The following is a 12500-nucleotide window of genomic DNA, read 5'->3' on the forward strand; positions in this document are numbered from 1 at the left end:
CCAAAAATATTGGTATGGACAATTTCCATCCATCATCTACCACTTATCCGGGTCGGGTCGTGGTGGCAGCAGGCCAGCAAGCTGACCCAGACTTCCCTCTCAACATCTTCCAGCTCATCCTGGAGGATCCCAGCCATTCTCAGACCTGCTGGGAGATATAATCCTCCAGATGTTCTGGGTCTCCTTCCAGATGGGCGTGCCCTGAAAACCTCCAGTGGGAGACGCCCTAAAAACCTCCAGAGGGAGGCGCCCAGAAAACCTCCAGTGGGAGACGCCCTGAAAACCTCCAGTGGGAGACGCCCTGAAAACCTCCAGTGGGAGACGCCCTGAAAACCTCCAGAGGGATGCGCACAGAAAACCTCTCAGATTTGGAGGTACTAACTCTCGTCCCCACCGCTTCACACTCGGCTGCAAACCACCCAAGTGCATGCTGGGAGTCTGAAGAGGCCAACAGAACCACGTCATCTGCAAACAGCAGAGAGGCGATCCCGAGACCCCCAAACCTGATGTTCTCCTCTCCCCGGCTGCTCCTAGATATCCTGTCCATGAAGGTCACAAACAGGATCGGTGACAAAGGACAGCCCTGGCAGAGGCCATGCCCACCGGAAACGAGAATACGAACACATCGTCTACTGCGGTTGGACAGAGACCGGATGGTCCGTTGCAACGGGTCCGGCACCTGGAACTCCTGCAGTACCACCCACAAAAAATCCCGGGGGACCTGGTCGAAAGCCTTCCCCATGTCCACAAAACAGATGTAGACTGGATGGTTAAACTCCCAGGACCCTCCAGTAGTCCTGTGAGGGTAAAGATCTGGTCCACTGTTCCACGACCGGGACAGTATCCGCACTGCACCTCTTGAATCTGAGGTTCCACAGAATCGGAGTCCTTTCCAGCAGCCTGATATAAGCTTTGCCCGGGAGGCTGAGTAGTGGGATACCCCGATAGTTGGAGTAACTCTCCGGTCCCTGTTATTAAAAATGGGAACCACCCCCCCGGTCTGCAAGTCCAATGGTACTGACCCTGACCCCCATGCTGCATTGAAGAGGTATGTCAGCCAAGACAGACCAGCAATGCCTAGTGCCTTCAGCATCTCAGGGCGGACCCCCCCCCCCCTCCTCTCCAGGGGGCATGGTGGCCGGGTTTAGGAGTTCCTTAAAGTGCTCTTTCCACCCCCCAATGACGTCCCCCGTCCGAGTCAGCATTTATGTTTTTATTGCTACTTCTGTGAATTTTGAATATTTATAACTTTGGTGGCTCACCGTTGCATCGCACCTCTAAAATGACACCTCTCTCCCCCCCTCTTGCACAGGGTGGCCTCCTTAAGAGACCTGGTGAACAGGAAGTACCTCCACTTGAGGAAACACCCGTTACTGAGCGGGGAGGGGAACCAGGCCCGAGATGTGCTCTTCCTCTTCAACGGGATGGAGAAGATGCAGCTGGACTTCCGGATTGGATCCACGGAGCTATGCAGCGATCCGAACGAGGCGCTGGCTCCAGCCGTGGTGGTGGTGAACCTGCTGAGGAAGTACCTGCTGCCTGAGGTGAGACAGTCCAACATCATTTCAATGTTCTCTGGCAGCGTGCACGCCGGGCATTAAGACCCGATTGGATGCATCCTACCGTGATTGGATCAGAAGTGGTCCGGTAACAGTACCGGTGTGAACGCACCCAGGACACACTGAGATCCAACCTGCTGTCTGGGACACATGCGGCCACATCCTGGTATCAGTGCATCCCCAGTTAGGACTGCCTGCTCAGCTGATGTCCTCTGATTATGTTACCGTCACGTTTCAGCAGGTTCGTTAGGTTTGGATGCTTTTTAGTCCATTGGATCCACCCAAACCTGAAGGTCCGGGTCGGCTGTGGCTCAGAAAGTAGAGAGATTTACCTGCAAACTATAAAGCAGTTGTTTACTGATTTACAACACGAGCTGATACAGCAGGCTTCTCCTCGGTTTATCTTTTTATGCTGCCATAAAAAGGCATAAATAATAATCTTTTATGAAAACATTCACCTGTTACCAACCATGAACTGATCTTGGTGGTCAAAGGTCAAAGTCAGTGTCACCTCACCCATCCTTGTTAATGTGATATTTCAGGAACATCTGGAGGAAATCTCCAGGTTGGTAGTCAAAGGTCATTTCAATTATTCTTTTCTGTCCATTACTGAACATCAAAACTTGTTGCAGAAGGGGAGATTGTGACCATGTTTCACATTTATGACAGATAATAAATCTGTGACATTACGCTGGTTGTCCATTTAGAAATTGTTGTTGTTCACTTTGGATTTGATGAGAGAAGTTGAATGGGAGTCTATGGAGCCGGAGGCTTTTTGGAGTCGACCTCTAGTGGCACTCGCTGGTATTGCAGCTGAACACTTCTGGATCAGAACCATTTTACAGACCTGAAGCTACGAACACTTTTATACACAGTCTGTAGTTTGGATCTTTGTTGATGACTGAGGTGAGATACTCACTACAACTGTCTGCTGTTTGCCAGGCAAGCGTCTTGGTTACCACCAGACTGTCTGCTGTGGATCGGATCCCCCAGAAGTACGTGAGCCGGTATGCACAGATATGTGGCTTCAGTGATCCCGACCGCCAGCGGGCGTACTTCACCAGCCGCCTGCTGCAGAGGAGTAGCGAGACTGCCGGTAAACAGGAGGCGCAGGCTCTGATAGAGCTGCTGTACCTCAACCTGCAGAGAGAGAGCCAGCTGGCTGCCGCCTGCTTCCTGCCCTCCTACTGCTGGCTCACATGTGCTACCTTACATTTCCTCCACTTCACCGACATCAAGGCGCCGATCCGCACGCTGACTGGCATATACACCAGTTTCCTCAGGCTGAACTTTGGTGGAGAGGTGCTGGGAGTAGGAGCCGGGACCAACGCGTCACTTCAGGAGCACCAGAGTTCTCTGATGCTGTATGTCGTCCGGACAGTCGGTAAACTGGCATTTGACGGTGTCACGTACAAACGCACGTCGTTTTCAGAGAAGGAACTGGAGCAGTGGATCGGAGGGAAGACCAAGACGGACGAGGAGCTGCGCCAGCTGGCCGTGTTCCGGACCGACGTACTCGACTTCTTCTTGGCTCCCTGCCTCGAGAGCAGTCAGCGTTTTCCAGGAGAACCCGACGAGAAGGAGGAGAAGCGCTACGTGTTCGCTGTGCCGGCCATGCAGGAGTACCTGGCAGCTCTCTATGTGGTTCTGGGAGAGAACAGATCCGCTCTGGAGAAGCTGTCCAAGCAGGTGTCCGTGGCCATCGGCCAGGCGAGTGAGGACGTCAACGCTCTTGTCGGCATTCTTTCCAAGTTCATCCCCCTCCGGATCTTTGCCGTGTTCAACCTCCTCAAGCTCTTCCCGAAGCTCTACGAGAAGATCAGCAGTCGCAACAAAGGCAGCATCGCCAGAACCATGGCGGCCGAGATGTTCCGCACCGAGGACAGCTACAACGAGGACGTCCTGGATCAGGTGGAGCAAAGCCTTCTGGGAGTCCACGGCCCTCAGCCGCAGCAGCGCAGCGAGGGCCAGCCGTTTGAGCTGTACCCCATTTTCATGGGGGGGATGTTGCATTATGGGAACCGGGCGCTTCTCCAGCAAATGGGCTGCAACATTAAGAGCACCACTGTGGCCCAGATCACACATGCCCTCAGGAAGTACCTGGTCAGAGGTAAGACGACCCATCTTTCCAACCTTTCTTCTACTCTATGTTCTTTATTCACAAGTTATTCTAAGACTTCTAGTCTATTCAAACCAAGCAAATGTTGTGCAGCAAAACTCACTGACACCTTCATCGTTAACCCGGGCAGGGCAGGTACCTGGTACCTGGTATAAAGCTAAAAAAGCGGTTTGGTATTGACTGGTCTTTTATAACTGCTAAAACAACTCCAGGGCCGTTGCCAGATGAATTTTTGAGTGTCCAGTGAATTACTTGTTAGTCTACAGTTGTGACGATGCCCCCATTTACCAGTTGAGACAAATCAAATCTTAAATATACATTGTAGTGTAGAAATTGTGCACCAGGAGCAACCTTCATCTTTGACCCCATCCAGAGCCAAGAATGAAGCAATCTGGTGTTCGCTGCGTAACAAGAGTCTTTTCTCGTATTTGGCCTCCGAAACAAAACAGCAGAGACTTCAGCTATGCAGCTCGGCTGGTAACCAGAACCATCGGTCCAGTTCCAGCTGTCTGCACTGTAACACACAGGATGGACTTTAAGCTCCTCCTCCTCTCATATAAAGATCTTAACAGGACTGAGTTACATCACTAACTGTCTGGTTAACTCCGAGCCTTCAGGATCACTGAGATCATCTGCTGGTTTATTGGAGGTTCAGCAGCTTCTGTCAGCGATGCTCCAGAACTGTGGAACAAACTATCTGTTAGATATCAGAGAAGCTGCTCAGTTCATACTTTTAAAAGAAAGATAAAAACACATCTCTTTACTTCAGCCTTTAACTAGCTGCTCCTGAAGATCTCCTTCACTTTGAACTACCGCACCTTTAACATGCATATTGCTTTATTTGATATTTTTACTCTATTTGTTTATTTTATGCATTTTCTTCTGTTCTTATGCATTTTATGCATTTTCCTTTTTATCTGTTTTGATGTAAAACACTTTGAGCTGCATTTCTTGTATGAAAGGTGCGTTACAAATAAAGTTTATTATTATGTGATTCTAGAGCTCAGCAAGCCACAGCCACCAGAGGAGCTGATGGACTTGTTGGTCCTCCTGTATGAGTTTCAGAACCCCAGACTGACTGCAGAGGTTCTGGCCTCGATCAGAACCATCCGCCTCACCAACATTCGTATGACGTCACTCAAATGTTTTGTGCTGAGTTCTGTGCTCTCGTGCGCACCTCCCAGGTAAACTGGCCCGGAGAGAGTCTGCATCCACCTGTGTGGGGCATGTTGTTAAAAATGAGCCTTCACTAGCTGCAACAACCACAGCAAAGTGAAGTCGGTGGTCACTACCTCACGCTTCTGTTCCTGATGGAGACCTCATCACCACCAGATGGTTTCCATGCAAACATTCATTATGTAGAAATCAGATGTCTGTTGAATAGCAAAGATGATCTCACACATGTTGTCTTCATGTTTTTGTGCTTTTGTGCTGTGATTAAGTAAAATAAATATGGGTGACTGAATGTCATTAAAATATTGTCCCAAAACCACCACATGTAGCTGCTAACAGGAGATTTAATCATGCAAAACATTGTTTTTATTGAAATGTGTAATTTTCTGTGTTTTCCTGCAGTTACCACCTGGAGGAGCTGGACCTGTCCTCCTGCCTGCTCACTCATGACATGCTGCAGATGCTGTGGCCTGCGTTCAGACACACGCACAACCTCAAGTCAGTCAAACTCAATCGCTCTTCGTTCTCTGGTTTAAATAACAAACAATCTCAGGAATGAAAAATGACGTATTTGTATGATGCTGACCGTTGCACATGTTTTACTACCACTACTCAGTTTTAAAGAGTTGTTTCTGTAGCACGGTGTGCTTACAGTGTGTGTTGAACCATAGCTTTGTAAATCCAGATGGTGAATCTTAATGACACAAAGCAGCACATTATGACCGCTGATCTGACGACTCCTCTGGGCTCCATTTCTGTACTCAGCAAAACGCAGTGCAGATCCAGGAGAGCTGTCATGGTGCTGCAGTGAAGGAACTTTTTCCCGCTTGTGCCAGTTTGCAAATTGTCATTAAAGAGGTCATTGCAGCAATTTGGTGTCAAACTTGAGCTCATACCGGGTCTGATGTTGTGTTCCTGATGACATCCAACATACATGACATCCTTCCATCACTACACCAACAGTCCTCTAACATGTCAGGACTCTTACTGTGTAGTACAGGAAGTAGTGTTGTTTCACATCACACACTGACAGGATATGACCTCATCATGTGAACACATCACCCTCCAAAATATCTGCATCTTTAATTATTTTACCCAGAATTCAGTGTGTTTTTGTGTCCTCTGTTTAACACTCAATAAACACACTGATTCTTCTGTCTAGCAGCAGCAGTGGAGAAGAAACATGTTGTGTTCAGGAACAGCTGCAGCTTCCTCACATGCTTTTAATCTGAAAATCCTTTAAATCGGTGGCCCCACCCCTTCCTCTACGCAGCCAAGATGGCGACCATTTAGGGTGGAAAGTGTCCAGAGTTTCACACTTCTGTTTTGGAGCGTTCTGAGTGATTCATTCTGGAAAACTAGTACAACATCTGGAACACCAGTACAACGTCTGGAACACCAGTAGAACGTCTGAAACACCAGTAGAACGTCTGGAACACCAGTAGAACGTCTGGAACACCAGTACAACGTCTGGAACACCAGTACAACGTCTGGAACGCTAGTACAACATCTGGAACGCTAGTACAACATCTGGAACGCTAGTACAACATCTGGAACGCTAGTACAACATCTGGAACGCTAGTACAACATCTGAAACACCAGTGGAACGTCTGGAACGCCAGTACAACGTCTGGAACGCTAGTACAACGTCTGGAACGCTAGTACAACGTCTGGAACGCTAGTACAACGTCTGGAACGCAAGTACAACGTCTGGAACGCAAGTACAACGTCTGGAACGCAAGTACAACATCTGGAACGCTAGTACAACATCTGGAACGCTAGTACAACATCTGGAACACTAGTACAACATCTGGAACACTAGTACAACATCTGGAACACAGCACTGCTCTGAGTGTAGCTCATGAGTTGACCTCTCTAAAGTCCTGCAGATCATTTCATATTCCAGCTGTAAACACCTGCTGATGACCTCTGACCTCACCGGTCTTCATGAGAATAGAAACGCCCCCCCAGTGTTCACAGCACTCTGAGTACAGCTGAGTTTGCTCTTTATCGACTGACTGACTCCCATACTAGTCCAGCATGTGTCTGCTGTGTGATGGTTGTGTGCCTGTTTCAGTCTGCAGTTTAACAGCCTGGGTCCTGAGTCCTGCATCCTGCTGAGGGACCTGCTGAGAGACCCCAAGAGCTCTGTTAGATCTCTACAGTAAGACCACACTTCATTCAGTCCTCGCTTAGCTGTGCTGCTGTGTTACAATTCTTAATATTTAGATTTCAAATATCAGAGCTGTCTGAGGTTTGAAAATGTTTTTTTATTGTACCTGGAGCATGTGCAGGTGTTGCATGTGTTGCTGAAGCATTAACACGTCTTTATATGAAGTTTTTATCAGACACAGTTGTACATTTGAAAGTGAGATCTGTTGGCTTATTCTTGGGGTTGGTTGCATAAAAACAGCAGAAAGAAACAGACTTACTTGTGGTTTGGAAGCTGCAGGTGAACAGGTGGAAATATTATATTATATTATGTTATATTATATATTATATTGTCCTTCCCTTCGCGTGAAGAACCGCTGATCCATGTCTTCTTTCAACTTTGATGTAAACTGTAACTTGACTGGTTAAAAGAGTCAAACGGTAATCTTAGTTCCTACCATGTGAGATGTTCACCACCGTCCAGGGACGTCCGTCAGTCCGTCTCCGCCACAGTCGCAGTGTTTCTTTGTGCCATCAGGCTGCGGTTAATGTCATGTGTTCCTAGTGGAGGACCAGAAAGGTCTCACCATGACTGTGTCCTCCAGACTGTGTGACAACCCCCTGCTGGACTCTGGAGCCCGCTCCCTGCTGGAGGCCCTGCCGGAGAACCAGTCGCTGACCCACCTGTCCCTGATGCACACGGGCCTGGGCGACGAGGCGGCGCTGCAGCTGGCCGAGCGGCTGCAGCAGCACGCGGGGCTCCAGGAGCTCAACGTGGCCTACAACAACATCGGAGACAACGCTGCTCTGGCTCTGGTGGACGCCTGCAGGGAGCATCCCAGCATCCACACCGTGCAGTGAGCATCTCGTCACACACAGGCCACCTTTTTATTCACACCTTATTCACCCCAATAAGTTACCACCACTCCAAAAAATGAAGAGAACTGATTACTTCAACATTTTCTTATTGTCAACATCCTACATGTAAGCTTTGATTCCAGTTCGAGTTTTTATTAGGTGAAGTTAAATATTTTCAGTTCCTGCAACAAAGGTTTTAATTCACCTCTTCATGGGATCAAGTTTACAGAACTTAAAATAAAATAAGTAAAAACTATTCTTTTATGTTAACTCAAAATGTCTTTTGGTCCTTTTTGAACAAACACTTTCATGTATTAATACTCAAAATCATGTGACTCAAAACTTAAAAACTCACTGCCTCAATTACATTGATTACATCTCACTTAAAAAGCTTCAGTCTCCAGTTTCACAGGCTGCACTGTTAACAATGGAAAACCCAGAAAAATATGTGTTGAGTGCAGATGAGTGGACCCCAAGGCAGCATCACGCTCCACGGGCGTCCAACGGGACCGACGGCGGTCCGCCTCCGCTCACTCAGAGGGTCCGACTCAGATCTCGTGTCGTCTTTTTTAAAAGATTAAATAAATTAAAAAGGCTGATTGGGTTACTAAATATACCTGGACGTCTGTCAGTTGACCTGTGCAGGCCAGTAAAGTCTATTTATGGGAAACTGGTATAATTTCCTGCGTCATGCAGCCTGACCGTGTTCACATGAACCAGTTTTTCTAATTTAGAAACAATAAGTTCAGTAAAAATAAACTTTTAAGTGTTGCTTACTTCCACAAAATAGTTCAATTTAATCCAAAATGATCAGTTTACTGAAGTCAAAAGGATGAAAATGCCCCAGGAACTCAAAATATTAAAGTTAGTGGAATTGTTTTCAGAACAAACTTGATCTGTTTAACCGTGTTCACCGTTTGGGTTCCCCGCCGTGAGGAGACGTTCCATGACTGCTGTCTTTGTTCAGCTTGTACCTGAACCCGCTGAGCGACGTGGGGAAGCAGTCGCTGTACGTCCGAGGAGTTCCTGGGAGCCACGCTGGCAGCGGCCGGCGGGTGAAGGTCCTGGCTTCTGTCACCGAGGGCTCGGACATCTGCGAGGACTGGCACCCCATCCTCAGCGTGATCCGAGAGAACGCCTCGTCCTGGGACCGCCGGCGGGTCGAGCAGCAGCTGAAGGTACACAACACGACAATATAGTTAGAATTCTTGAGCGTGAGGCTTTGCTGATGATTACTATGTGTGTGTTGATTACACGTATGACTGTATTAATAGCCGTGTTCATATGTGGTGGGATTCTACCGGTTTCCATCGTTTCTTGTTTCATTTATAAAAAGCAGAAAAGTTTGCCAGACATGTCTAAAACTCACCGACAGCATTTTATGGTGAGACGGATGTAAAAACATAATTTCAAGAGACAATCTTGTTTCTTTCCTTGATATAAATTCATATGAAATGATCAAGGAGCTGACTGTACTGAAAAGAAAACAAGGTATAACATGTTGGTAGAATTTATAATGACCAAAATAACAGCTTAAAGGCAGTAAAATTACAACCAGTCTGTGTGAGACATTTGTGGCGTTGTTAGTGTCAGTGATGATGAACTGTCGGTGCTCATCAGGATCAAACCAACTATTTACATCAAAGTTATTTAATGAAGTGTTTCAGGAATCGAACTCGGAACGATCGTACAAACAAACCCGACAAAGAAGATAGAGGTTTGTTCTAGCATGAGGTCCATATTAAGGTGTCTGTCCCTCTGTCCTATTGTCCTTCTGTCTTTCTGTCCCTCTGTGTGTCTGTCCATCTGTCCCTCTGTCTGTCCCTCTGTCTGTCCCTCTGTCCTACTGTCCTTTTGTCTCTCTGTCCCTCTGTCTTTCTGTCTGTCTGTCCCTCTGTCTGTCTGTCCCTCTGTCCAGGTGTTCCTCAGGGACCTGGAATGTGGCCGTCAGCAGCAGCAGAGTCTGTGGAAGAGACTTCACTACCGGCGGGTGGAGAAAGGTGTCCGACAGACTCTCCGCCTGCTAGAAGGACGCCGTGCGTCCGTCTAAAGACGTCTCTGCAGCCGGTGAAAGACTTCAGCATCGTTCTCCACGTAGGAACAAATCTGCAACCACCCAAAAAACGAGATCCAGAGGATTCAACTTTTTATTCTTCAATATCCCAAAAAGTCAACTCAGACATCAGAGCACTGATATTTATGAACTGAAACAGAGTCCCAGATATCGACGCCCATCAGTCAGAGAGGAAGAAAAAAAAGGAATATTTTTAAAACACAGTTCCTTAGTAGGAATGTTATAATAATGTTATCAGATAAGAACTAAAGAAGCTCTGTGTGCGTCCCAATTCTGTTCAGGATTAAAATTACACTGTTAAAAGTAGCAGCAGCAATTTAATGTGGCGCTTCCATTAGAGCTCTTTATATTCAGGTGGTGCTGAGAGTTTCCCTCCATCACCGAGAGGCCTCCTGCGCTCATTTGTAGAGTCGGTGATGGTCGGAGCTCAGTGATGGGAGGGCTGCCGGTGAACCGGGAGGGCTGCCGGTGAACCGGGAGCACGCCGGCACCGGTCTGCTGCTGGGAAGCTGTCCAGCTGTTGATGGAGCACCACGCAGCAGTGTTGGTGCAACAGAGCTGAACAGGCTTCAGTAACTTCCTGTGTTTGGGTCTTTCTGTCAGGACCGTTCGTTCGTGGTCACTGATGGAAGTTCACGACTTCGACTAACAGTCAACTCCAAAGATTTGCGTAGAATAATTTCCTTCTGCTAAACTGCTCTATTGAAACAGATTGATTTTCATAAAGAGGTGTCGTTTCTAATGAGGACTTTTAAAAAAGACCCGAGGACATTATGAACAAAGTAGTCCTGTCGGTGGATAGTGACTCTGATATGTAAGCTGTCTCGTGTTATTATAGAAGACCCACATGCTGCCTTTAAGTCAGAGCTCACTTTAAATTAGCCCCTCTGGAAACAAATTACTGAGTGACAGGAACCCTGATATTGATGTATATATATATCTTCCCCTCATTGCTTTTTTTGTGACATCATAGCAGAAGATGTGTGTGTGTGTGTGTCCTGTGACACACCGAACAGCTGCATTTAATTCTCTTTAGTTCAATATTGAACTGCTGATGGCAACAAAAGCCTCTGAATACAGTTATATTTAAGATGATTCTTAACTGTATTAAATTATTGTTCAAGGTGAAATGATAAAATAAAAAGACGAAAACGTATTCCCATTATTAACACTATTAATCGGTACATATTAAAATGGTGACTTAATAATAATACGTTTCAATATCAGATTTAAAAAGGGGAAAATATTTTACATTAAAATATACATTAACAAGCCTTTTCAAAATACATTTAGAAAGTCGATTATGAAACAGGATTTTGAATTCATCCTTCAAGGTGTGAAAGATAATAAACTTATCTTTGAAATGTATATTTTAAACTAAAGTTTATTAATGCCATTTAAAGGCAAATGTAATCTCTTTGAAACTATTGCACTTAAAAATGGGTTGATTATTAGACCATTTTCCACTGAAAAAGTATAATTCAACAGTGCAGTGGTGCCAATCATTGTCATTGCAAACATGATCTGCACATCTCTGAATGTCTTCCACTTCATCAGCTGCAGCACATAGTAGAAGAAATATGAGAAAATAAAGGAGCTGCAGGTTAATGTTCATCTGTGAATCAGTACGTTGAATGAGGAGAAGCTGCGTTGGTGTCTGGGTTGTGTTCAGCAGGCTGTGAGCACGTCTGTATCTTAACAGCGAAATCAGTCTGAATCAGATCTCTGGCAGCGTCTCACTCGACCTCTACAACCAGCTCCGCACCACTCTTCTTACGGTGGCAGTAATAATGTCATTGATGAGAAAAAATAAGATGTACTTATCTACCTGTTGCTCAAGAATGTTTCTATTGTCTCATTTTCAACATCTCTGTACCTTTATCTTGTGACCTACAACCAACTCAGTACTATCTACAAAACCAGACATACAGAGGAAGTGGGGATGACTGTCAAATGTTTGTCACACTGTATAAAAGCTGAACTACGGAGGAGAGACTTCGAGCAATGCTGGACATCCTTCTTTGAGTGGACATGTATTTGCTCCTTCTTGCAAGAATAAATGTCCGATGTGTTTGATTTTGAATACAGCCTCTGAGTCATTTTTCTAACATAATTGGTCCTTCGAGCCGGATCCCAACACCTCCTCCTCTCTCCGGACACAGCCTGAACCCGTGCAGGGGGAGTCTGGGACTCCTGAGGAAAGACCTCCGCCCTGTTTCTTTATCGAAATAGTTTGGACATTGGTGAGGCCAGGACTGACTGGAGAGAGGAGGGGTGACAGGATCCCAGAGAAAGCCTGATTCACCCTCAAACGTCGGACACCCGGGTAAGACATTTTTTTCTAAAGAGTGAGGTCAGGGACCTAAAGAGTCTGAGTAGACTATATAAACTAGAGTCTGAGTAGACTATATAAACTAAAGAGTCTGAGTAGACTATATAAACTAGTCTGAGTAGACTATATAAACTAAAGAGTCTGAGTAGACTATATCAACTAGAGTCTGAGTAGACTATATAAACTAAAGAGTGAGTAGACTATATAAACTAGAGTCTGAGTAGACTATATAAA

The 12500-nt window shown here is 46.2% G+C and overlaps 1 protein-coding gene across 4 annotated transcripts in view; it reads left to right on the top strand.

Moving 5' to 3' along the window:
• The window catches only part of nlrx1 (NLR family member X1), a 23898-nt gene extending 11881 nt beyond the window's left edge, over nt 1-12017 (top strand). For 3 of the 4 annotated variants that reach the window (XM_069166499.1, XM_069166498.1, XM_069166497.1), the window contains exons 5-12: nt 1313-1544; nt 2502-3669; nt 4679-4862; nt 5254-5349; nt 6929-7015; nt 7608-7859; nt 8828-9038; nt 9779-12017. In XM_069166499.1, the coding sequence (XP_069022600.1) occupies nt 1313-1544; nt 2502-3669; nt 4679-4862; nt 5254-5349; nt 6929-7015; nt 7608-7859; nt 8828-9038; nt 9779-9910 (2362 nt within the window). In that variant the 3' untranslated portion in view covers nt 9911-12017. The remainder of the gene's footprint in view (nt 1-1312; nt 1545-2501; nt 3670-4678; nt 4863-5253; nt 5350-6928; nt 7016-7607; nt 7860-8827; nt 9039-9778) is intronic. The other variant, XM_069166500.1, reaches the window with a different exon arrangement.
• The last annotated feature ends 483 nt before the right edge of the window (nt 12018-12500 follow it).

The sequence above is a fragment of the Embiotoca jacksoni genome, unplaced genomic scaffold, assembly GCF_022577435.1.
Source record: "Embiotoca jacksoni isolate LCO1_2020_lvr unplaced genomic scaffold, fEmbJac1.0.p SCAF_39, whole genome shotgun sequence".
Taxonomy (NCBI): Eukaryota; Metazoa; Chordata; class Actinopteri; family Embiotocidae; genus Embiotoca; species Embiotoca jacksoni.